General features: G+C 39.1%; 1 protein-coding gene across 1 annotated transcript in view; it reads left to right on the top strand.

The window, feature by feature from the left end:
- Positions 1 to 27,424, top strand: part of PEAK1 (pseudopodium enriched atypical kinase 1) — a 168,223-nt gene that overhangs the window by 81,905 nt on the left and 58,894 nt on the right. Inside the window, exon 3 of the mRNA XM_052659771.1 lies at positions 16,893 to 20,149. Within this exon, the coding sequence (XP_052515731.1) occupies positions 17,007 to 20,149 (3,143 nt within the window). The 5' untranslated portion in view covers positions 16,893 to 17,006. The remainder of the gene's footprint in view (positions 1 to 16,892; positions 20,150 to 27,424) is intronic.

Genomic DNA, 27,424 nt, shown 5'->3' with positions numbered 1-27,424 from the left:
TTTCCTTGTAGAAATAATACATGGTAGGTTTACAAAATAGCCAAAACTTTCAACTCAAGCATCCATAATTGAAGCCTCCCAGTTTAGTTAACAGTGTTTCCACCTGGAATGTCAAGATGCAGTCTAAATATGTGTAGAAGGTATGGAGGAGGTCATTTCCCTTCCTATCCTGCATTGGATATAGAGATTTAATAAAGGAAGAGATTTAATAAATAAAGGAAGAAAGAACTAATATTTATTAAGTGCATATTATTTATCAGTCTCTGTTAGGCACTTTACATATTTTATCTTTTTTGAGACACAGCTGGCATTTAACATTGTGTAAATTTAAGGTATGCAGTGTGTTGATTTGATACATTTATATATTACAATATGATTACCACCATAGCATACCATAGAATTAGCTCACCCCACTATCACATCATATAATTATCATTTCTTTTTTGTGGTAGAACATTTAAGACCTAGTCTCTTAGCAACTTTGAAGTATGTAATACAGTATTGTTGACTATAATCAGTATGCTCTGAATTAGACCCCCAAAACTTACTCATCTTCTAAGTATAACTACATCTCCCAATTCTCCTATCCTTCAGTCCCTGATAACCACCATTTGGGTTTCCCAGCCAGCTCAGTGGTAAAAAAAAAACAAAACAAAAAAAAACCCCACCTTCCATGCAGGAGATGCAGGTTCAATCCCTGGGTCAGGAAGATCCCTGGAGAAGGAAATGGCAACCCACTTCAGGATTCTCACCTGGGAAATCCTATGGACAGAAGAGCCTGGCAAGCTCCATCGGGTCACAAAAGAGTCAGACATGACTTAGTGACTAAACAGCAACAGCAACCACCATTTTACTCTGTTTCTATGAGATTGGGTGTTTTCCGGGTTTTTTAGATTGTACATGTAAGTGATATAGTACTTGTCTTTTCTGTCTGACTTATCCCACTTAGCATAACACCTCAAGGTCTATCCATGTTGTCACAAATGGCAGGATTCCTTCCTTCTCATGGCTGAGTAATATGTTGTATATACAACATCTTTGGCTATTCATCCACTGATGGTCTTGTAAGTTGTTTCCATTTCTTGTCTATTGTAAATAATGCTGCAGTAAATGTGAGAGTACAGGTATCTTTTCAGTAAATTGTTTTCATTTCCTTCGGATGTATACCCAAGAAGTGGAATTGCTGGGTCATATTTGCAGTCCTATTTTTTTTTAATTTTGAGGAACCTCCATACTATTTTGCATAGTGGCCTCACCAACTTACATTCCCATCAGTGGCACAGGAATTCCCTTTTTTCCACATCCTCATCAATACTTTTATCTCTTGTCTTCTTAATGATTGCCATAGCAGATGTGAGATGATATCTCACTGTGGTTTTGATTTGCATTTCCTAATGACTAGTGACGTTGAGCATCTTTTCATATACTGGTTGGTCATTTGGATGTCTTCTTGGAAAAACATCTGTTCAGTTCTTCTGCCTATTTTTACATCATATTTTTTATCTTTCTGTTATTGAGTTGTATGAGTTCTTTATATATTTAGATATTAACCCCTTGGGCTTCCCAGATGGTGCTAGTGGTAAAAAAAAAAAAAAACCACCTGGTAAAGTGGGTAAACTGGGTAAAGAACCAATGCAGGAGACCCAGGAGACATGGGTTTGACCCCTGGGTCAAGAAGATCCTCTGGAGGAGGGCATGGCAACCCACTCTGGTATTCTTGCCTGGAGAATCCCTTGGACAGAGGAGCCTAACAGGCTACAGTCCACAGGGTCACAAAGAGTTGGACATGCCTGAAGCGACCTAGCATACACCCATGCATTAACCCCTTATCCAGTATATTGTTTGCATATATTTTCTCCCATTCTGTAACTTATTTTTTCATTTTATTGATTTCTTTTGCTGTACAGAAGCTTGTTAGTGTGATGTAGTTCCACTTGTCAATTCTTGTACCTTTGACGTCATATCCAAAAAACTGTTGCCAAGACCAGTGTCAAAGAGCTTTTTCCCTGTGTTTTCTTCTAGAAGTTTAACAGTTTCAGGTCTTATGTTCAAGTCTTCAATCCATTTTGAATTGATTTTTTTGTCTGTTGTCTAAGATGGGGGTCCAGTTTCATTCTTTTGGCATGTGGCTGTCCAGTTTTCCCAGCACTATCTATTGACAAGACTGTCCTTTCTCCGTTGTATTATTCTTGGCTCCTTTGTTATAAACTAATTGGCCATATATTCCTGGGCTTATTTCAGGGCTCTCTGTTCCATTTGTCAATATGTCTGTTTTTACTTTTTCAGTTACTACAGTTTTGCAGTATACTTTGACATCAAAACACGTGATGCCCCCGCCTTTTTCTTTCTCAGGATTGCTTTGGCTATTCAGGGGCTTTTGTGTTTCTATACAGATTTTAGGGATCTTCTTTTTTTTTTTTTTCTGTGAAAAGAAAATGCCATTAGAATTTTAACAGGGACTACATTGAGTCAGAAGGTAAGAGATTAACTTGTTATTTTGAAATCAGTTGTGTTTCTACACACTAACAATGAAATATCTGAAAAATAAAACAATCCCATTTATGATGGTATCAAAGACAATAAAATACTTAGGAGTAATTTTAACCAAGTGAAAGTGAAAGATTTGTACAATGAGACAATATTTTGTTGAAAGAAACTGAAGACAACACAAATGGAAAAATATACTGTGTTTGTGGATTAGAAGAATTAATATTGTTAAAATGTCCTAACTACGCAAAGCCATCTATAGATTCAGCACAATCCCTGTATATGTTAACTTAATTCATTTTAACAACAGTTCTGTGAGGTAGGTGATTATTATACTCCTTTAACAGATGCTTAGCAAATTAATAATGTAAATGAGATCAGAAAAGGAATGATTACCTGACATAGAATATTGTTTTTAAGCACTGCTTTTCAAACTTCAGTAACTTATAGGCTCCTTTTAACTGATTTTAAAGCTACAGTCTTTTAGTATTGAGGTACATTATTATTATAATTTTACTTAAATGTGAACAAATATAAAATTAGGTATAAATTCTTTATGCTTATATTTCTTATGTAGCTATAAACTAAAACAAATTTAAAAGTGAAGTACCCCAAGAAAAAAGCCTGTAAAACTAATGAAATTCATATTAACCACACTGTTTTTATACAATAGATGATATTGTGGTGAAACAATTGCTGTTCACAATGCGAATATGGAGCTGCCTGCAACCCCACTGATTTTTTTGGCAGCTTTCATTACCATTGGCTCTCTTCTTCTGCCACACTTCTTTCCAGAATGTTGAAAATTCAGGACTGGTTCAATGTCCAGTGACTGCACCATGATGTCATTTTGGTCTTTTCTTAGTGGAACTGTGTCATTTACGTATTAAGTAAACCTCTTCTTTTCTCATTATTCCTAACAATCAAAGTAGTGTGCTTGAAACAAGCTCAGGTTAGAAAAACAAATATATATGTATATTTGTAATACAGTTACAAATCATGATGCTGTGCTTAGTTAATAAGTGGTCATTGTAGTGTTCCATTCTATGTTTGCTTTAGATTGTAAACTTTGGTTTCAGTTCAATAGAGCGGCTGTTTTGGAGTACTCACCAGTTCAGGCTTCCCTGGTGGCTCAGAGGTTAAAGCATCTGCCTGCAATGCAGGAGACCTGGGTTCGATCCCTGGGTCGGGAAGATCCCCGGGAGAAGGAAATGGCAACCCACTCCAGTATTCTTGCCTGGAGAATCCCATGGACAGAGGAGCCTGGTGGGCTACAGTCCACGGGGTCGCAAAGAGTCGGACACAACTGAGTGACTTCACTTTCACTTTCACCGGTTCAGTTCAGTTCAGTCGCTCAGTTATGTCCGACTCTTTGTGACCCCATGAATCACAGCACGCCAGGCCTCCCTGTCCATCACCACCTCCCGGAGTTCACTCAAACTCACATCCATCGAGTACGTGATGCCATCCAGCCAGCTCATCCTCTGTCATCCCCTTCTCCTCCTGCCCCCAATCCCTCCCAGCATCTTCTCTTTTGCTTTTCTCCAAAAGCATCAATTCTTCGGTGCTCAGCTTTCTTCACAGTCCAACTCTCGCATCCATACATGACCACTGGAAAAACCATAGCCTTGACGAGACAGACCTTTGTTGGCAATGTCTCTGGTTTTCAATATGCTATTTAGGTTGGTCATAACGTTTCTTCCAAGGAGCAAGCGTCTTTTAATTTCATGGCTGCAGTCACCATCTGCAGTGATTTTGGAGCCCCCCAAAATAAAGTCTGACACTGTTTCCACTGTTTCCCCATCTATTTCCCATGAAATGATGGGACCAGATGCCATGATCTTCGTTTTCTGAATGTTGAGCTCATACACCCTTGAAAATGCATCCTGGATCCCAGGTTGATACTCTTAATGTATTTTAAGCCATTATTTATTTATGTGGTTGTTCAGTTGCTAAGTTGTGTCTGACTCTGTGACCCCATGGACTGCTGCATGCCAGGCCTCCCTGTCCCTCACCATCTCCTGGAGTTTGCCCAAGTTCATATCCATTTAATCAGTGATGCCATCCAACCATCTCATCCTCTGCCACCCTCTTCTCCTTCTGCCTTCAATCTTTCCCAGCATCAGAGTCTTTTCCAGTGAGTCGGCTGTTTGCATCAGGTGGAGCTTCAGCTTCAGCATCAGTCCTTCCAATGAGTATTCAGGGTTGATTTTCCTTAGGATTGACTGATTTCATATATACTTATTAGAATAATCCTCCAAATACTTCTAACAGGAAAGACTGTTAAGCTAATTTATTGTGATAACTCTTTGAAAGCAGTAAATTTATATTTCTTTAAAGTATTGTATAACTCAGACTTTCATTAATTTAGAAGTACTTTTTCTCTTTAGAATTTCAAGTTATAAATGTCTTATGGAATGTACTGTTACTCTGTCCTGTAACTTGGAAGGTAAATTTTAGTTTGACTGGAAAAATAATGCCTCCTACCAAATTTTCAAGTCATGCAAGACAACAAAGAATAAAGCCTCCAGAAATGGTGAAGCATGATAACAAAGGACATTTTCGCTTCCCCTGATTATGTTGTTGTAAGCATTCAAGTGGGATTTCTCTCAAAATAATCGACTCTTTCTTGGGTCTCTTTCCTTCCCAACCTCTTTCTCCCCTCCTTTTCTTCTTTCTCTTACCTTTGACTCTTTCACTTCCTCATTCTCTCTCTTTGTTATTCCCTTCTTTCAAACCAGAGATCACCTATCTTTTCACATCTCAATTAGTCTGCAGTCTTGCTTTCTTCATTTGACAGTTGACAGCAGTGGAGAATATAGTAAGGCGCTTCTAACAGCGTCTCACCAATTGCTCTCAATCAGCCACTTCATCGACCCTTCCAAATAAGGACGGTTCCTGACTCAGGCTGGGCTAGATGAAAGAGCATACTTAATTTGCCTCAGAATATTCACTCCAATACTCTGAAGTACAAAAAGAGAAAAAAAAAAAAAAAAGGCACCACGTTTGGGGCAGCCCAGGTAGCTATTTGGCTCTTAGTTTTACTCCTAACTTGCTCTGCAGTGAGTACGTGCACCCTGCAATCTCAGGAGTGAGCTGGGGATGGTGGGGGTGTGCCTGCTTCTAACACTGCTTTGCTCAAGATGGAATTGCACCATGGTAAGCAGTGCTGCTGTTGCTGAGTGAACTGTTTTTCAGGCACCACCATGCTTACATTTAAAGCAGCCTCCAGATACCATAGGTAGCTGAGCTCTACCATTTACATGTACATGCACTCATCCATTCTGGCTCTGGCATGTAAGCTATGTGACCTTGGACAAGTCTCAGTTTCTTTATCAGTGAGGTGGTGCTATACACATCATAGAGTTTTATGAGAATTAAGAGTTTTCATGGGTAAAGAGCTTTAAATGGTGCCCAGCATTAGCTGGCTAAAATTGCTTTTATTCAGGAAGCACTTATTTAGTATCTGCTATATTCCAAGCAATCCAAGAGATCAAGAGATGAAAAAGACACAGCCCTGCCTTCTGGGGACCTGTATAATATAACATGGTCTTGCAATAAAGGTATTTAGGGAGTTAGGTAAAGCTTCATCACAGGTAAATTTTGAAGTGGGTCTTGAAGGGTAAACAGGCTGTTGCCAAATGGAACGACATTAGAGAATACACATTCCAAGCAGAGAGAATCATTTGTGAGTAGAGTAAAACTGAAAAATACTGTGGAGTCCTTGACTGTTATTAGGTAACATTTTCACCTGCTCTCTGATGCCTACCTTCTTACATAGGGGTCTGAAGTGGGTTCAGTGAACATTTTGGAAATTATAATCTTATAACTAGCTGTTACCTAATTTATAATAATAATTATTATTACTATTATTTAACTGGTTCAGCAAAGAATTTGAACTGAACAATGTGTCGGGGCCTTAGCAGTGCCTCTTTACAGCATCTGCTGTTGCACAATTCTTATCCTGAGATGACCACCACGTGACAGGAACAGTAAATTGTTAGAAAAAAACTGGTGGTTAGAACAACTGGAAGTGGGTGGTCTTCCTCCTTTCAGCACAGCTTTTTAGTTAAGTTTTCTAAATTAAGTAGGTCTTACCTTGGCTTCTTCTTTAGACAGAAGAACCTTAAGTCTTAAGATCTTGCCTATTCTTACCATTAGCAAAGAAGTGTGATTTTTTTTTGCTCCTTTGTGCAAATCTCAAATTAAGAAGGTTCCTTTTATTCATGGAATTTCCATTTATGTGCCAAATTCAAGCTGTGTTTTATCTCCTACAAAGCCTTTTCCTGCAGCTTTGCTTTCACTTCCTCTCCCCACCCTTGTAGTCATACACTGAAGGGTTTGGCAGCTGGTTGAGGTATCGGTCAGCATTTTTCACTGTGGAAGGAGGAAACGTTGGAAACAGTGACGTGGGGATACTTATCACATTTTCCTTTCCTTTTTTATCTAAGTGACCCACTCCTTCCATTACAAAAGCCTAATGAGAACCTTGGCTTGTAAATTTTACTTTAGTAGCCTGGAGCTGGACTACAGTAATGTGTTGGATGACATATAAGCAATAGTTTCTCAGTGAAGAGTATCCTTAAAAGCCCATGTAAAACAGTGAGAATTCTTGATTCTGCCCCTTTGACAGTATGACAGGTTTTATGAAGAGCAATAATGGGCTCTGGGAGTCACAGGATTGGGGAAGGAGCTGAGCAGTCCTTTCTACATCCTCATTTATTAACAGATTCTCCTTGGATGCCTTTAGGAAATACTCTGCTTAGGGTATTTAATATACCACCAGGACGCCCTCACCTTCTTCACTGACTTGGAAATTCCATCTAGCTTGAGGAGCTCTGACTCTTTCTGTGGGCCTGTCTATTCCAACTTTGAGATCCTGTGTGGATTTGGCTGTCTTGTATCAAATCTTGAAACAGTTGGACTATAAGCAAACTAATTATGTCATTGACTGTATAGCAGTAGAGAGAGTAAAAAACAGTAATAGATTCTTTAAAAGCTGTCATGACTAGAAGTGAAATAAGCTACCCGTGAACAGCTTCATCTATAGCCTGGAGGGTTTTGGCATTGAAAACTGTCAAATATTAAATCAGATTTTAGATCATGGAATCCTGGCTAGCTCCTAGGGGCAACTTCAGCCATTACACTTTCTCATTGAGCATTTCATCTGCAGGATTTGCTTTGAAATTATAAGGGATGTGGAGGCCAATGAGTTTTTCCTTATCCAACGTTCCATTTGATACTCCATAGCTGACCTGTTTTGGCAAATAAATAGAAGACACCAGGGTAGACTGTCATATATCCTTGCTTAAGTGCTTCAGGAGACACATTTTTTATTTCTCAAGCATGACTTTGGTGGCTAGAGTTTCCCATTTTGGAGGTGTCAGTGTTGAGCAGACAAAGCTGCTAGTTATTGATTGCCATTGAAGTCATTTCACAAAGGCAGTAAAGCCCAAGGACTGCTCTTTGGATAGAGCTACAACTAGTGTAGCTTCTCTTTCTAAGAGCCTGTTATAAGTTAAAATAGTTTTGACAGTGTCTTTAAGCGCACATCTTTGTCTCCAAACATAATTAGTGTTGAAAAATGAAACCCTCATAGTTAAGGCTTTGTGACTTAGACAGCAGCTCCATCTGGTGCTAGCTAAAGGTGTTTGCTTGGTTCATCTCTTGGTTTTATAAGATTGAATACAGATGTACATAGAACTTAGAATGCCAAATCCAAGGCTTCAGTTTTATTGATGGGTTTCTACTGCACACAGCACTGACATAAGCTGATTGTGTTCCTGGTGAATCTCATTTGTCTATCCTGTTGATAATGTGATAGCTGCTAATCAGCTCAGCAGCATCTCTTGACTGAATTAACTTATGTGCACTCAAAATGCAGAATTATTTTTACTATCTGTCTACCAGCCTTGGAAAAAGAAAATATACTCTGCTACTTACAAAGAGAAAATTTAATCCCTCTCTTTCATCAGTGGGTTTAACTTGGTTAACAAGATATTAGCCTGGGATGCCTTATTCTTTGTCATCAGTACCACATAGGCTAAGTAGACAGGAATTTTTTTTTTTTTTTTTGGAATTTTTTTTTTTTAAGATTCTTGATAACTGAAAGGAACGTCCACAAACTGCTAATAGAAGTCACTTCTGAATAATAGGATTATGCATGATTTCATTTTCTTTATGCTTTTCTGAGTTTTCACAATGAGCATACATAAGAAAAAAACAAATAGTTTATATTACAAAAGAAAAAAGTAATTTAAAAACAGAACATCCTATAGGTAGCTATAGCCTTGAGTTGCTGTTCTCAGTCTTTCTCATTCATTTGTGTGGCCTTTTCTGGGCTTCAGTTTCCCTTGTCAATAAAAGAGAAGAATTGAACTAAGGGCCTGCTCAATTTTAACATTCTAAGGTTTGTAATTATTAATATCTACCCCCTTTTTTTCTCTTTTCAGCTTCTCACACTCCCCTGTGTCTGTTTCCAGTATTTGTAGTCAACATGATCTAGTTTTTGCCGTACTAAAATAAGGAAATCCTTTCAAGACCCCCTCCCCCATACTCCCAGCTCTTTCTTTCTTCTACCTCCCACTTAAACTTTGCCAAAAAGTTATCTAAAATTACTCTCTCTCATCCCTCTTCGACTCACCACAGTCTGCTTTCCATCCCTGCCACTGCACCAGAATAATCTGGGCTGAGATCACCAGTGAGCTCACAGTGCCAAGTCCAGTAGGCACATTCAAGTTCTCATTCTCTGTTACCTCTCAGCAGCATTTGAAGTACACACAATGAAATCTTATCTGGCTTCTATATCATTACACTTAGGGCTGTTATTTTTTAGTTTACTTTGGGGGATATCCTCTTCTCCCTGGTTCACCCACCAAGGCTACCTCCCAAGATCACTCTGTTTTCTTTTTAGCCTAGCTATTCCTGTGCTAGTAGTACCCAAACAAAAAAGAACAGCAGAATTCCCTTGTGTCCCAGACTTCTAAATTCAACTGCTTGCTCTGTAGTATGCAGGCTAACAAAATATGGACTCGTAATCTTTCCTCCAAATGTTATACCTCCTCCAGAATCATCCGTCTCAATAAATGGCCCCACAAATCACTTGAATACATAAACCTAAAACCTCAATGTCTAAAATCCAGGGTTTCATCATATACTTTTATCCACTTTCCCTGAAGCTACATTCTCATACAGGTCCTTGCCATATCTTATTTTGCCCACAACTGCTCTTTAAATAGTCTCCTGGCCTCTTGGCCTCTTGTACTATTCTCCCCCAGTCCATTCTCTATACAGCAGCCAGAACTGTCTTTTATTTTTTTAAGTCAGATTTATTGAGGTTTGATTTATATATAGTAAAATGCCTTTTTTTTTAAAGTATACAGTTCTATGAGTTGTGACAAATGCATGCAAGCATATAACCACCACCATACAATATTTGGATTGTTTTCAGTTTTTACCTGTCAACCTTAACATACAGTGTTTAGTGTAAACACAAGTTTTCATACCTGGAAATGTAATCGCTGGGTTACCTGGGAAGTTTATGTTTAACTTTATAACAAACTGCCAAACTGTTTTCTGAAGTGACTGAACTATTAGCATTCCCACTAGCACTGGTAAGAATCTCAATTGCTCCCATATGACATCCTCCTTAACCCCAGTTTTTGGTTTTAACTTATTTTAATTATTCTAATAGATGTATGGCAGTACTTACTGTAGTTTTAATTTGTATTTCTGTATGACTAATGATATTTAACATCTTTCCCATGTTTATATGCAATCCATTTACCTTCGGTGGAGTATCTGCTCAAATCTTTTGCATTTATTTTTATTGGATTTGTTTTCTTGAATTTTGAAAGTTCTTTGTATATTCTGGATACAAAGTCCTTTGTTAAATTTGAACATTGCAAAAAAATTCTTATCTGTGGCTTGTCTTTTCATTCTCTTACCAGTATCTCTTATCAACACTAAATTATCAGTTTTTTCGCTATGGATCATGCATTTAGTGTTGTATCTAAGAACTCTTCTTATACCAAAGTTGCAAAGAATTTTTCCTATATTTGCTTTCAAAAGTTCTGTAGCTTTACATTTTATACTTAAATCTGTGATCCCTTTTGAATTCATTTTTGTGTGTGAGATGTGACTATGAATTAAGGTTCATTTTTTTGCCTATGGATATCCAGTTTTTCTAGCACATTTGTTGAAAGGTATCCTTTTCATTTTTATCAAAAATCAATTAACTATATTTGTGTGGATCTATTTCTGGTCTCAGTTCTCTTCTATGTCTGTTCTGATCTATATCCAGGATCAGTAACCTTTTTCTTTAAAGAACCAAATCATAAATATTTTAGGTTTTGCAGGTGAAAAAGCAGAAACCAAGATATTATTATGTAGGCACTTGTATAACAAGAAAGAAAATACATTTCCATGAATTACGTTACAAAATTCAAAATGCAAAAATTGAGGATAGTTTCTTTTTTTTTGTAAGACAGCTCTACTTAATAAGAAGAATGGAATTTTGTTTTAGGAGAGGCATAAATAGTTTGTGCTAAGATCAACAATGATTAATTTTGCTTCATTCAGGTTCAGAATTAGTGTTTCCTGTCATCAAAGTTGATTACAAATATTTATTTATTGATGCATATTTGTAATGAAATTTCACATGTTTTTATCTTTGAAAATGTTTTTCATACAAGTGATTCATGTGGCAGTGGAAATGAAGTGTAGGGAGTGCTGAAAAGTACTGCAAAGTGATGAGGGTGCTACATGGTCTGTCATAACTACTCAGTTCTCCATTGTAGCACAAAAACCACCGTCAGTACAGTTCAGTCCGGTCAATCAATCGTGTCCAACTCTTTGCAACCCCATGGACTGAAGCACGCCAGGCTTCCCTATCCATCACCAACTCCCACAGCTTGTTCAAACTCATGGCCATTGAGAGTGTGATGCCATCCAACCATCTTATCCTCTGTCGTCCCCTTCTCCTCCTGTCTTCAATCTTTCCCAGCATCGGGGTCTTTTCCAATGAGTCAGTTCTTCACAGGTGGCCAAATATTGAAGCTTCAACATCAGTCCTTCTAATGAATATTCAGGACTGATTTCCTTTAGGATTGATTGATTTGATTTCCTTGCAGTCCAAGAGACTCTGAGGAGTCTTCTCCAACGCCACAGTTCAAAAGCACCAATTCTTTGGCGCTCAGCTTTCTTTATGGTCCAGGTCTCATATCATACGTGACTACTGGGAAAACCATAGCTTTGACTAGATGGACATTTGTCGGCAAAGTAATATGCTTTTTATATGCTTTTTAATATACTGTCTAGGTTGGTCATAGCTTTTCTTCCAAGGGGCAAAGGTCTTTTAATTTCATGGCTGCAGTCACTATCTGCAATGATTTTGAAGCCCAAGAAAATAAAGCCTGTCACTGTTTCCATTGTTTCCCCATCTATTTGCCATGAAGTGATGGGACATGCCATGATCTTCGTTTTTTTGAATGTTAAGTTTTAAGCCAGCTTTTTCACTCTCCTCTTTCACTTTCATCAAGAGGCTTTTTAGTTCCTCTTCACTTTCTGCCATAAGGGTAGACAATATGCAAACAATTGGACCTGGCTATGTGCCAATAAATTCTGAAAGAGATGGGCATACCAGACCACCTGACCTGCCTCTTGAGAAATCTGTATGCAGGCCAGGAAGCAACAGTTAGAACTGGACATGGAACAACAGACTGGTTCCAAATAGGAAAAGGAGTATGTCAAGGCTGTTATATTGTCACCCTGCTTATTTAACTTATATGCAGAGTACATCATGAGAAACGCTGGGCTGGAAGAAGCACAAGCTGGAATCAAGATTGCCGGGAGAAATATCAGTAACCTCAGATATGCAGATGACACCACCTGTATGGCAGAAAGTGAAGAGGAACTAAAAAGCCTCTTGATGAAAGTGAAAGAGGAGAGTGAAAAAGTTGGCTTAAAGCTCAACATTCAGAAAACAAAGATCATGGCATCTGGTCCCATCACTTCATGGGAAATAAATGGGGAAACAGTGGAAACAATGTCAGACTTTATTTTTGGGGGCTCCAGAATCACTGCAGATGGTGATTGCAGCCATGAAATTAAAAGACACTTACTCCTTGGAAGAAAAGTTATGACCAACCTAGAGAGTATATTCAAAAGCAGAGACATTACTTTGCCGACTAAGGTCCATCTAGTCAAGGCTATGGTTTTTCCAGTAGTCGTGTATGGATGTGAGAGTTGGACTGTGAAGAAGGCTGAGCGCCAAAGAATTGATGCTTTTGAACTGTGGTGTTGGAGAAGACTCTTGAGAGTCCCTTGGACTGCAAGGAGATCCAACCAGTCCATTCTGAAGGAGATCAACCCTGGGATTTCTTTGAAAAGAATGATGCTGAAGCTGAAACTCCAGTACTTTGGTCACCTCATGCAAAGAGTTGACTCATTGGAAAAGACTGATGCTGGGAGGGATTGGGGGCAGGAGGAGAAGGGGACGACAGAGGATGAGATGGCTGGATGGCATCACTGACTCGATGGACGTGAGTCTGGGTGAACTCCGGGAGTTGGTCATGGACAGGGTGGCCTGGCCTGCTGCGATTCATGGGGTCGCAAAGAGTCGAACAGACTGAGCAACTGAACTGAACTGATGTGCCAATAAAACTTCATTTATGGGCACTGAAATCTGAATTTCATATAGTTTTGACTTGTCACAAAATAATTCTTTTTAATTTTTTTCAACCAGTTAACAATTTTAAAAACATCTTTAGCTTACGAGCATACAAAAACATGCAGTAGACTAGATTTGCCCTATGGGTTGTAATTTGTTTATCCCATTTCTCTTATCTGTACATATTTCTATCCTTTTGCCAGTTCTACCTTGTCAGGATTACTATAGCTTAAAAGTCTTAAAATCCGGTAATATGAGTCCTGCATATTTTGTTCTTTTCTAAAATTATTTCTGGCTATTTTAGTTTCTTGGCCTTCCTATATACATTTTAGAATCAACTTGATGATTTCTACAAAAAATCCTCTCAGATTTTGGTTGGAATTACATTGAATCTGCAGAGGAACTTGGGGAGAATCGACATCTTAACAACACTGAGAGAACTTGATGTATTTCTTTATTTATTTAGAGCTTTGATCTCTTTAATCAGTCTTTTAGTTTTTTGCATTTAGATTTTGCACATACCATATTAGACTTATACCTAAGTATTTCAGGTTTTTTGGTCAAAGCTGTCTTTTTTAAATGTAGATTATGTCATCTTGTTTCCTTGTTTTAAACCCTCTGCTGGGTTCCCACTGCCCTTAGGAAACTCTATACTTTAAAAGGCTATACCCTCCTACACTGTTGGTGGGAATGCAAACTAGTACAGCCACTATGGAGAACAGTGTGGAGATTCCTTAAAAAATTGCAAATAGAACTCCCTTATGACCCAGCAATCCCACTGCTGGGCATACACACCGAGGAAACCAGAATTGAAAGAGACACATGTACCCCAATGTTCATCGCAGCACTGTTTATAATAGCCAGGACATGGAAACAACCTAGATGTCCATCAGCAGATGAATGGATAAGAAAGCTGTGGTACATATACACAATGGAGTATTACTCAGCCGTTAAAAAGAATTCATTTGAATCAGTTCTGATGAGATGGACGAAACTGGAGCCGATTATACAGAGTGAAGTAAGCCAGAAAGAAAAACACCAATACAGTATACTAACACATATATACGGAATTTAGAAAGATGGCAATGACGACCCTGGATGCAAGACAGGAAAAAGACGCAGCTGTCTATAACGGACTTTTGGACTCAGAGGGAGAGGGAGAGGGTGGGATGATATGGGAGAATGGCATTCTATCATGTATACTATCATGTAAGAATTGAATCGCTAGTCTATGTCTGACGCAGGATACAGCATGCTTGGGGCTGGTGCATGGGGATGACCCACAGAGATGTTATGGGGAGGGAGGTGGGAGGGGGGTTCATGTTTGGGAACACATGTAAGAATTAAAGATTTTAAAATTAAAAAAAAAAAATAATAATAATAAAAAAAAAAAAAAAAAAGGCTATAAAAGGCCCCATGTGATCTGGACCCTGCTCTCTTTCTCAGCCTAATTTTATGCCTTTCTTCCCCTTGCTCAAAAAGTTTCAGTCTAAGAATACCAAGAAGTAGTTTTATCAACTAAAGTATATAACTTCCAGAACATTTTAAAGAGTAAATAAATACTTTCAAACAAACACTTGAAAATATATTTTAACTTTATTGAAAAAAGACATTCCATGATCTCCAGCAAAGAATGAACTTAGATTCTGGCCAAGTCATTGGACTCTCTGTGTGGAATTCTTTCATCTTTGTCTGCATTTCTTCCACTGAGGCAGAGTGCTCTGTGAGTGTTGTTTACAAGGGATGTAGCTTTGTATATATTAGCTAAAAAAATGTTCTTTCCTTTCTTATAAATGTGCTGAAACTTGACGAAAGGCTGTGTTTCTGACAAACCAAAGACACTGGTCGCTGTCATTGTCCATGAATGAAGTTAAACTTTCCAGCTATTAAAATAGTTCTTACATGTACATGCCCACTGCCAGCTTTATTATAATATCCAAAGTGGAAATGTAAGATTGTAGTAGGAAGGTTTGTAGCACTGTGCCAAAGAGAGAGACAAGAGAGAGAGACAGAGCCACAAGATTTTTTTTTTTAAGATAAGCCTCAAACTAGCACATTTAATCAACCAGTGTTTATCCAGCTCCTTGCTATTGTTGTTTAGTTGCTAAGTTGTGTCTTAACTCTCTGTGAGCCCATGGTATGTAGCCCACTAGGCTCCTCTGTCCATGGAATTTCCCAGGAAGAATACTGGAGTGGGTTGCTATTTCTTCTCCAGGGGATCTTCCTGACCCAGGGATCAAACCTGTGTCTCCTGTTTTGGCAGGCAGATTCTTTACCACTGAACCACCAGGGAAGCTCATCCAACTCCTTACATTAGACATATAGAAATGAATAAGATATAGCCCAGGCTTTAAAAAGTTCAAAAACTAGTGAGAAAATAGACAATTAAAAGTGAAAGTGCTTGTTCATGGAGATATGTCTAAGTGACTTTGATGGTACCAAGGAGAAATGAGTAGCCCAGTGGGATTTAGAGTTTGAAAAGACTAGTTGATTTTTAAGACATAAGGTTAGAAGGGAGGCAAGGACTATATCCTAAATACCTAAGAGGCTTGTATTTCATCCTGTAACTCAGAGGTTCCAACACCTCAGTGTACATAGAATTACCTGGAGACCTTGTTTAAAGATCAGATTCCTAGACTCTTCCCTAAGAGACTGACTTTGGGTGTTTCCCCAGGTGGTTCTTACCCATCTTGCAACCCCTATCTGACATTTTTGGAGCCAATGCATTAGGTAATATTGAACCACAGAATAGTTAAGCTAGGTAATATGGTGATCATATTAGCATTATAGAAAAAAATCTGATAATAGTAGAGAATGGTGGAGTCACTTGAGAATTCACTAAATGCAAATTCTGATGCAGTAAGACTGGGATTGAACTTTAGATACTACATTTCTAACAACCTTCAAGATGATGCTGATACTGCTCTACTAAGGACCACAGTTTGAGTAACAAAGGTAGAGAGGTTAGATTGGGATGGGGTGAGGCTGCTGGCATGGAGATCAGTTAACAACCTATTGCAGGAATCTAGGCAAAAGATGGTGAGTATCTGAACTACCAGCAGTGTCTGGTAATAGGAAGGGGTGCCAGTGAAATGTAATAGATAAAGTTGGCAAGACTAATTTACAGCAGGATTTAGGATGTGTAGTTAGACATGAGGGGAGAGGTGTCAAGAATGATCTGAAGGTTGAAGCTTAGCTATCTAGGTAGATGATAGTGACAGTAGCTGAATTAGGATAAAGACAGAGGAAGAAGGTGGCCTGGAGGGTAGAGGAGGGCTGGTTAGAGTATAAAAGCATCTTAACAGTTGAGAAAATAGGTGGCCAAACGATTAGTCCTGGATGCATTGTGTTTGAGGAGTCTATGAGGTATCCAAACATAAAGGGTAGGCAGAAGAAGAGGAACCCACAATGGACTAAGAAGTTTTAGGTTGGAGGATAACAGAAAGAATGGTTTCATTTCCAGGAGGGGAAGCTCACATATCACTGTCACAGAGACATCAAATGAAATATTATATACACTTGGTTCAGTGAGAATGCATAAAATTATGGTTTAAAAACTAGCATTTCAAAATGCTAATTAACTAAAGAGAGTTCATAAAGTGCCCAAATTGGTTTATTTCTCAGTCTTTTGATTTAAGGAAAGTTGGAGCCAATATTTTCTAATTATTCATCATAATAAATGTCATAGTACCTTTTCCATTCAGATTTTCTTCTTCTCTCCCCCTTCCACCATCAGGTTGATCACACTTAGAAGAGCTGCTAAGGAACACAGGAGAGGTGAAAACTAACAGATGAAAGTTTTGCCATGCACTGAAAGGAGAGCATTGTCTGTGAAGTTCTATTTTTAAAAATGTCTGCTTGTAATACCTTTACTGAACACGTTTGGAAACCTGGTGAATGCAAGAACTGTTTTAAACCTAAAAGTTTACACCAGCTACCCCCAGACCCTGAGAAGGCACCCATCACCCATGGCAATAAAACTAATGCCAACCACAGTAACAACCACCGTATCAGGAACACTGGAAACTTCCGGCCTCCTGTGGCTAAAAAACCCACTATCGCTGTGAAGCCCACTATGATGGTGGCAGATGGGCAAAGTGTGTGTGGTGAGCTTAGTATACAAGAACACTGTGAGAATAAACCTGTCGTCATAGGATGGAACCGAAACAGGATGGCCTTGAATCAGAAACCACTTAATAATAATAATGAAGATGATGTTGAAGGATTTAGCCATGTCCCTAAGCCTTATGGGAATAACGATAGCGCAAAGAAGATTTCAAATAACAATAATGGACTAACTGAGGTGTTAAAGGAGATAGCAGGCTTGGATACCACCCCTCAAATAAAAGAAAATGAGACTAACTCCAGAGAGACATTCTTAGGAAGAATAAATGATTGCTATAAACGATCCCTGGAAAGAAAGCTTCCACCAAGTTGCATGATGGGCGGGATGAAGGATACTCAGGGCAAGCATGTTATTCTGAGTGGGAGCACAGAAGTGATCAGTAATGAAGGGGGTCGATTCTGTTACCCAGAGTTTTCTAGTGGTGAAGAGAGTGAGGAAGATGTGCTTTTGAGTAACATGGAGGAGGAGCATGAGAGCTGGGATGAGAGTGATGAAGAACTGCTGGCCATGGAGATTCGCATGAGAGGGCAACCTCGTTTTGCCAACTTTCGGGCAAACACTTTGTCTCCTGTGCGATTCTTTGTGGACAAAAAATGGAATACCGTCCCCCTGCGAAATAAATCTCTGCAGAGAATCTGTGCTGTAGACTATGATGACAGTTATGATGAAATCCTGAATGGTTATGAAGAGAATTCTGTGGTCTCCTATGGACCAGGAAGCACTCAGAGCATGGTGTCATCTGACTCCACATCCCCAGATTCCTCTTTAACAGAAGAATCACGTTCTGAGACAGCCAGCAGTTTATCCCAGAAGATCTGTAATGGGGGAATTGCTCCTGGTAACCCGGGAGATTCTAAGGACGTAAAGGAAAGTGAGCCCAATTTTGAAAGCCTCTCTGGTAATGATCAGGAGAAGGATTCCTCACAAGCCTCTAAAAGCTCAGTAAAAGTTCCAGAGACACACAAAGCAGTCCTTGCTCTCCGATTAGAAGAGAAGGATGGCAAGATTGCTGTACAGACTGAGAAGCCAGAAAGTAAAGCCTCTACAGATATTGCTGGGCAAGCAGTAACCATAAACCTTGTTCCTGTGGAAGAGCAAGCAAAGCCCTACCGAGTTGTGAATCTGGAACAGCCTTTGTGCAAGCCGTATACGGTCGTGGATGTGTCAGCAGCCATGGCCAGTGAGCACCTTGAGGGCCATGCTAACAGTCCCAAGACTAAAAGTTCATCTTCTACTCCAAACTCTCCGGTGACATCACCTGCATTGACATCAGGACACATAAGTGCCCATTTCCAAAAATCCAGCGCCATCCGCTACCAGGAAGTATGGACTTCCAGCACCAGTCCACGACAGAAGATACCTAAGGTTGAATTAATCAGCAGTGGGACTGGACCGAATGTCCCTCCAAGGAAAATCTGTCACAAATCAGCACCTACTTCACCCACAGCTACAAATGTTTCCTCCAAAACCATCCCTGTGAAGTCACCCAATTTGTCTGAAATAAAATTTAACAGTTATAACAATGCCGGTATGCCACCTTTTCCAATTATCATTCATGATGAGCCAACTTATGCTCGGAGTTCCAAAAATGCTATCAAAGTTCCCATTGTAATCAATCCAAATGCGTATGACAATCTAGCCATTTACAAGAGTTTTCTCGGAACCAGTGGAGAACTTTCAGTGAAGGAAAAAACCACAAGTGTAATAAGCCACACTTACGAAGAAATAGAGACTGAAAGCAAAGCGTCTGATAACACTACTGGCAAACCCACCGAATGTCCCCAAGCTAAAGGGTTTTCAAACAGCACAGAGCGCAAAAGGGGCTCAGTGGCTCAGAAGGTTCAGGAGTTTAACAGCTGTCTTAATAGAAGTCAGTCTTCACCACAGAGAAGCTACAGTTCCAACCACAGCTCCCCAACAAAGCTCCAGAGAACCACTCAAGAACCTGTGGCCAAAACAGAAAGCACTCAGGAGCTTCAGGTGGTGGGCAGTAGCAGTAGCACCCGAGAGAAAGCGAGCACCGTGCTTTCTCAGATTGTGGCTTCTATCCAGCCCCCGCAGTCTCCTCCAGAAATGCCCCAGTCTGGCCCTAAAGCTTGCAGTGTGGAAGAGCTTTATGCAGTTCCTCCTGATGCCGGTGCTGCTAAGACTACACCCAAGGGTACACCAGTGCGCCCCAAATCTCTCTTCATGTCCCAGCCCAGCACCGAGGCTGAAGCACCTCAGACCACAGAAAGTCCTACCACCAAAGCACAGAAAGATCCACTCACAAAGCCAGTCACCACCCCTCCCTCCAAATTAGTGACGAACCCCCAAAGTGATCCACCAGCCCCTTTTCCCCCACCACGCTCGACTTCCTCCCCTTACCACGCAAGTAACCTTTTGCAGAGGCATTTCACCAACTGGACCAAGCCAACCAGCCCGACCAGGTCAACGGAAGCTGAATCAGTTTTGCACTCTGAAGGCAGCAGGCGGGCAGCTGACGCAAAACCTAAACGCTGGATCTCATTTAAAAGTTTCTTCCGCCGTCGGAAAACAGACGAGGAAGACGACAAAGAGAAAGACCGGGAGAAAGGGAAACTGGTGGGCCTGGATGGCACAGTCATCCACATGCTGCCACCTCCTCCAGTTCAGCGCCATCACTGGTTCACAGAGGCAAAAGGAGACCCCAACGAGAAGCCAGCCATTGTCTTCATGTACAGGTGCGACCCTGCCCAAGGCCAGCTCAGCATGGATCAGAGCAAAGCCAGGGCAGAGCAGTCAGCAGTCACAGAGAAGGGTGGAGCAGAGGAGGGGTCACTACAGGACTCAGAGAAGAAGAAAAGGAGTCATTCATCTCCATCACAGATTCCTAAGAAAATTCTCAGGTATGTAAAATTGACTTGTGGAATATAGGAATTTTTTAAAACATATTTTCAGTTGCTGAGTTTTTTGCATCTTTAAGGTTGTACGAGAGCTATTTTTGTTTTGTAAATACCACTCAGTGGCCATCATCTATCTTTATAACTGCATTCCAAGAGTAGAATATTATTAAAATGATTGTATTGCATTGGACAAGTTTTATGGCCCTGGATCTTTAGCTAAAGTAGCCTGCTGCATTCTGGTAAATGCAGAGGAATTTTAACATAGAAAAACCAATTTGTAACACTTTACTAGCAATAAATAATATGTTACTTTGAAATGCTATGGTAGTATGAGGAAGAAACAAGATCAAATGAATAAATGGTGATACAATTCTTTACTTCACTGTAAGTGAAATCACTCTTTAAGCAATTTGTTTTTTTGGCTTTCATTAAGATGTTATGTCTATATGGATTATTTTTTAGGGGAATATTTGTTGTTTTTATTTCTATCTCTTTCTGTCCTATTTCATGTGTCGTGGAAAGGTTGGGGAAACGGCAAGCAGTTTATAGTTTTTTAACATGTAGGCGAAATAAGAGAAGTTAGTTTTTGAGATTGAGACCAAGTGGTATAACTCTCAATCCAACTAGGCAAACTGCACACGCATACCAGTTATCTAAGCATCAGTTTGCTTTAATACTTAAATACCTGTCTGTTGATCACCTACCCTTTATAAGTCATATCCCAAATATTTATATCAAATCCTTGTAATAGCCCTATAAGCTGAAAATCAGAGAAATTAAGAATTGGCCAGATTCACTCAGCTAGCAGTTGTCAGAGCCCAGAATTCAAACCCTGATCTGTCTCACTCTACAATTTTTATTCTTCCTATAATGTGGCATTGTTAATGTACATAGAATCAAACGAAATTTTTATACTTTCACTTGTAATCACTCACATAAACATTTATGTTTAGGAAGTGTATGGTTTTTTTCTTTCTCATTTGTATTTTAAGCAAACTGAATGTACTTCCAATAAGAATAAGGAACTGCTATCCAGGTTTGTAACAAATGGGATGATTTCCTTGTATCCCCTGCCCTTTTTACTCTTACAAAGATACGCCCTGAGTATTCCATTCATCTGATTCTGAGTCTTCCTGCCTCTTGATTTACAGTGAGCCTTCTCTCCCAGGTCTGGCTTTCTCCCAGCAAAGACAGAAAACTCTGGTTCAGGACAGAGTCTCTCATCAGCTTTTCTTTAGAAAAATGTAAATAAAAATCAGCCTTTAATGCCTTCATTTCTTCTAGCAAAATGCCAGGAAATTTTATATATATTCTTTGCTAAAATAAGCTTTTTATACATGCCTGCAACTAGTTGTCAAAATGCTAAGAAGTTACTATTTTCCTCAAATCCATGTAATAACAAAGCAAGTAGAATAAGGGTAATACATCCCTGTGAAGAATAGTCTTGTCATTGGTAGCTGAAAGTAAATGATAGAATATTGTACTCCAGTAGTAATAAAACACATGTATTGCAGGTTGCTGTTTCATTTAGAAAAGAAGCAATTTAAACAGTACATGGCTGGAGTTACCTATGACAGAATGGCAGATGGTTCATGAAAATCAATAAATGTCTTTACTCCTCATTAAGTATGGTTGTGGTGTGTTTATCCACATCCTGGAAGGCAGAGTCAAGGAATAATTTGGCTTCTGTTTGGTGAAATGAGATTCTTTACTTCGGCTGCCTGGCCACCATATGTGGGGGTGAGGGTTGCCTGGACCCTTGGCATGGCAGACCTCTTGCTAAACAGCTTATATTGTCAAAGGTTTGCTTGCATATAGGCCAATCATAACTTCTACAATGTATTAGTTCTTTATAGGTCAGTCAGTCAGTCAGTTCAGTTGCTCAGTCATGTCCGACTCTTTGCGACCCCATGAATCACAGCACACCAGGCCTCCCTGTCCATCACCAACTCCCAGAGTTCACTCAGACTCACGTCCATCGAGTCAGTGATGTCATCCAGCCATCTCATCCTCAGTCGTCCCCTTCTCCTTCTGCCCCCAAGCCCTCCCAGCATCAGAGTCTTTTCCAATGAGTCAACTCTTCCCATGAGGTGGCCAAAGTACTGGAGTTTCAGCTTTAGTATCATTCCTTCCAAAGAAATCCCAGGCCTGATCTCCTTCAGAATGGACTGGTTGGATCTCCTTGCAGTCCAAGAGACTCTCAAGAGTCTTCTCCAATACCACATTTCAAAAGCATCAATTCTTCGGCGCTCAGCTTCTTCACAGTCCAACTCTCACGTCCATACATGACCACAGGAAAAACCATAGCCTTGACTAGATGGACCTTAGTCGGCAAAGTAATGTCTCTGCTTTTGAATATGCTCTCTAGGTTGGTCATAACTTTCCTTCCGAGGAGTAAGCGTCTTTTAATTTCATGGCTGCAGTTACCATCTGCAGTGATTTTGGAGCCCAAAAAAATAAAGTCTGACACTGTCTCCACTGTTTCCCCATCTATTTCCCATGGAGTGATGGGACTGGACAGGTAGCATCCACTTATCCAAAAGATACAGCGCATTTACCGCACTGGTTGTCAGGTTTAACCATACATCTCAATAACTGGAGGACTATTGAAACACAAATTGTCGGCCCAGGCCCCCAGAGTTTTTGATTTGATAGGTCTGAGTTGGGTCCTTCTAACAAATTCCCAAGTGATGGTGATGATACTCATCCTGGGGCCATACTTTGAGAACCACTGGTCTTCCTCCCATTTTCAAGATATGTACTATAGTTTAAATAAAGGAATTTTGAGGCATTAAGCTTTTCTTAGATGCACACTGGAATTTTCACATTTCATAATCTCCCAGACTAAGTAGAAAAAGAGGTATGAGTGTTAAACAGGTTTTTTCTAAAAAAAACTTTGGAGAGTTTAAAACTTCAATACTCATGTTGAAAAATATACACCATTTGCTTTTTCAGTAATTATTTCATTTACTTGGATACACCATTAGTATTTACTTGAAGCAACTTTGAGAGGAAAAACATTACTGTCAAATGTCAACATTTGTGTTTCCAGCTTGATGGCAATGTGATCATTAAATTACCATCCCACGGCTGGGAACACATTGCTGGAAGAAATGAAAATGCAAGTTTTTCTATAAGTAAATGAAGATTCCAAATCTAAATGGCACATAAAGAATAAAAAATACTGTACCAAAGGCCAAACCCTAGGCTCTGAAAGATGAAAGACTTTGTAGAGCCTTGCATTATGAGTTGAGATTTTTTACTAAGTTCATTTATTTGACTGTTCAAGGGACATAAGTTAAATATCTGAACTGTGCTGTCTATGTGCCATAGGGATAAACAGGGGTAAAGATTACCACACTGCTGAAATAGTGGGCGTGGGTTTGACTTCAGCTTCAGCTGTCTGTCTGGACCTTCAGTCTGTAATTAATTTGGGGATATAATAGTAACATGTAAAAGACTTAGCACAGGGTCTGGCACATAGTAGGTGCTTAAAAATATTCTTAGACCCTCTGCCCTCAATGTGATAAATGCTAAACAATGTATGCTCAGAATGGCACAGAAGCACAAAAACCAGAGTGATTAAATCAGCTTAAAAGACATGAAGTCAGCTTCTCAGAAATGAAATACAAACCAGATATTAAATGACAAATGAGATTTTGCCAGCTGGCTGACGAAGACACTGTAGGCAAAGGAACAATATATGCAAAGTCACAGAGATGATGATGGCAAACAGAAGCAGGACAGGTGACTGGAAAAGAATAATGAATAAAGCAGTGGTTCTTCAGATGTGGTGCATGCAAGGTCAAATAGTGACCATGAAAAAGTCACCATTTTCATAATAATACCAAGACATTATTTGTCTTTTTCAGTATGTTGACATTTGCACTGAAGATGCAAAAATGATAATGGGTAAAACTGCTTAGACCTGTGCGAATCAAAACCGTGGCACCATATGGCACCAGTAGTTTTAGAAAAACAAAGATCAGTTTTACTTAAGAATGTCCTTGATGAGGTAGTACATCGTATTAAATCTCAACCCTTGAGTATATATCTGTTAAAAAATTCTGTGTGATAAAATGAAAAGTACACAGAAAGTCCTTATGCTGCATACCAAAGTATGGTTGTCTCAAGGAAAACCACTTGCTAAATAGTTGAAGTTTCAAAATTTGAATTACAAAGCTGAACTAGCCTCTTTTTTATGGACCATCTTAAAAGAACAAGTGGCAGACCAGCTGTGGTATTCAGAATTGGGTGTTTGGCAGATATTTTCTTAAGAATGAGCATAGTGAGCCTATTACTTCAAGGAAAACAACTGACAGTATTTCTCATCCGTGATAAAATTCATGCTTTCACACAAAAATAAGAATTTTTGAAAACTTGTATCTGCTACCATGACAGCCTCATAATAGTTAAGCATTTTTTTCTGATGCGATTGCTGGTGGCATTAGCAAAAAAGATTTTTTAAATTATATAATGAAATGTGTCAACATTTGGAAGATCCACATAACTCAGTGAACCAATTACTTCCAAATGATCCCATTTAGGATGTTACAGAATTATGCAAGAGTAAAAGATCCATTGAAACTGCAAGTTAAACCAATGAATTTAATGTAACTGAGGACAAAAAGTTCACTGATACGGTGTGAGATTCCGTAATACAAGTAACTTTTAAGCAACTATCACTTAACCAAGGTCCGGTATAGTACCAAAGAAGAATATCCAAGATTATCTAGATGACTATTAATGCTCCCTTGCCACCTACATACATGGATGTGACCAGATATTTTTCATATACTTCAACCAGAGCAACATATCAGAACAGATTGAATGCAGAGGCATATGTGAGAATTCAGTGGTCTTCTATAAAGCCATAATATTAAAGAGGTTTGGAAAAAATGTATTATTTTGGTTAATATTTAAAGGTTTACTGTTTTTAAATGAATTAATCATTTTTTAATTTTTCAGTTTTAATTTCTAATAAATGTCAATAGCTGTAATCCACATAAACAAAGAGCCCTTACAGTTCTCAATAACTTTAAAGAGAACCAAAAGTTTGAGAACTGCTAAGAAAGACTGTGAAGAGCCTTGCATATTACATTGAAATGTTTGGCCTTTATGTTATAGATTTTGTAGCAGAAACAGCTTTCAAGGGGGAAAGTAGAGTGATCTAAAAACTCTTCTGGCAGTAGTATTAAAGGTGAGTCGGAAGTAGAAAATGTTGGTGACAGCAATACCAGTCAAATTTTGGCTCAATAATGTATCCATAGTCATCATTTCTATCCAGCTAGTCTGGATCAAGAGAAATTAATTTAGTGGTTAGTCAGGTCTGTGACCAGGTTTTTAGAAGCACTAGCTTACCTACCATCTGTGCAACTTTTTGGTATCCATAGCATGTCCATAATATTGTGTAGTGAGAAAAATGAATCACTGAAGTCAGACAAAGATTTGAATTCGAACTGTGCCACTTGTAATTGTGTGACTTTTGACTTCACCTCTCTGAGCTGAAGTTCCCCAGCATGTACCATAGTGATGATAATACCTACCTTAAAGAGACATCACAAGGACAAAATAGGTATCTGTAAAGTATACAATACCTAGCAATATCAGTTGACTTCTTTACAAATTATGCTTAGGATATCAGAATTTAAGATAATTTTTGCTTAATGTTTTTCTCCAGCATTCTATTCTTAGAATAAATAGCCAAGTGCTCTTTCTTAAATGTAAGCCCAGTCATATCCCCACACTGAAGGCCCTATATATGTGACCTCTGTCTACCTGATTAATCTTACTTACCCTCTTCCTCATGTACCTCTGGTTATTCTGGCTTTCTTTCTGAGCGTCTTATTTAAAATGTTGACTGTGAAATAGTTACCTCAGTACCACCTTTAATGGAGGACCACTTTTAATCCCAAATTTATTTACATCTCTCCATCTCTGTTTCTACCACTTATAATGGAGACCATAAATAAAATAGTTCCTTTCGATTTCTTTCTTGCTTGCTTGCTTTGGCCACACTGCACAACCTGTGGGATCTTAGTTCCCCAACCAAAGTTTAACCCGGGCCCTCGGCAGTGACTGCACGAGTCCTAACGAGTCCCTGAACCACTAGGAAATGCCCCTTATTCTATTTTAAACTTTTTATGAAAGAAAATTCTAAACACACACAAAGGTAGATTCATAAAATGAACCACCACTTACCCTAAAAGCACACAACAGTTACCAATTTACGGCCAATCTTGTTTCACCCAGACCTCATCCCATTCCCCCCATTATTTTGAAGCAAATATCAGGCATCATGTCATTTGTAAATATTTCAATATGTATCTCTAAAAGATAAAGGGTTTTTTTTTCTCCTTGTAACCATGTGCCAAAAGAATTACTTAAACTTTTAGTGGCTAACCCCTAGCTAAACATCATCTGGTATCAAGATTTTAAATATTATGTATATTCTTTTGACTCCTACATTTATATCTCCATTTCTGATCTCTTCCCCTGTGATTCACGTGAAAGTGAAAGTCACTCAGTCATGTCTGACTCTTTGCAACTCCCTGCACTATTACAGTCCATGGAATTTTCCAGGCCAGAATACTGAAGTGAGTAGCCTTTCCCTTCTCCAGGGGATTTTCCCAACCTACAGGTATCCATTTGATATCTCCACTTAAACAACTGGACATCTCAAATGAAATGTGTCCAAAACAGAACTCTTGATTTTTCCCTACAAATCTATTCTCCCCCAAGCCTTGCCTTGCTAAACAGTCCCACCATCCATCTAGTTGCTCAGATTAGAAAACTAGGAGTCATCTTTGATTCTTCTATTCCTCTCATCCCCTACATCCAAAATATCACCAAGTGTTGTGACTCAACCTCCAAAACATATCACAAATCTATTTCCTTTCTCCATCTCCGCTTCTACCATGCTTGTCCAAGTCACCATTTCTCTCACCTGGCCTACTAAAGTGTTTTCTTAATTGATCTACCTGCCTAATCTCTCACCCCTTTTAATCTAATTTCTCTGGAACAGCCATGTATTCTTTTTTTTTCTTTTTTTTTAATGTATTTATTAGAGGATAATTGCTTTACAATATCATGTTGGTTTCTGTATATCAACATGAATCAGTCACAGGTATACATATGTCCCCTCCTCCTGACTCCCACCCTATCTCACCCCTTTAGGTTGTCACAGAGCACAGAGTTTGAGCTCCCTGCATCACACAGCAAATTACCACTGTTTATCTGTTTTACAATGGCACCCCACTCCAGTACTCTTGCCTGGAA

The sequence above is a fragment of the Budorcas taxicolor genome, chromosome 21, assembly GCF_023091745.1.
Source record: "Budorcas taxicolor isolate Tak-1 chromosome 21, Takin1.1, whole genome shotgun sequence".
Taxonomy (NCBI): Eukaryota; Metazoa; Chordata; class Mammalia; order Artiodactyla; family Bovidae; genus Budorcas; species Budorcas taxicolor.
The sequence above is the reverse complement of the archived record's forward strand: the minus strand, read 5'-3'. Positions and strand labels throughout refer to the sequence as shown.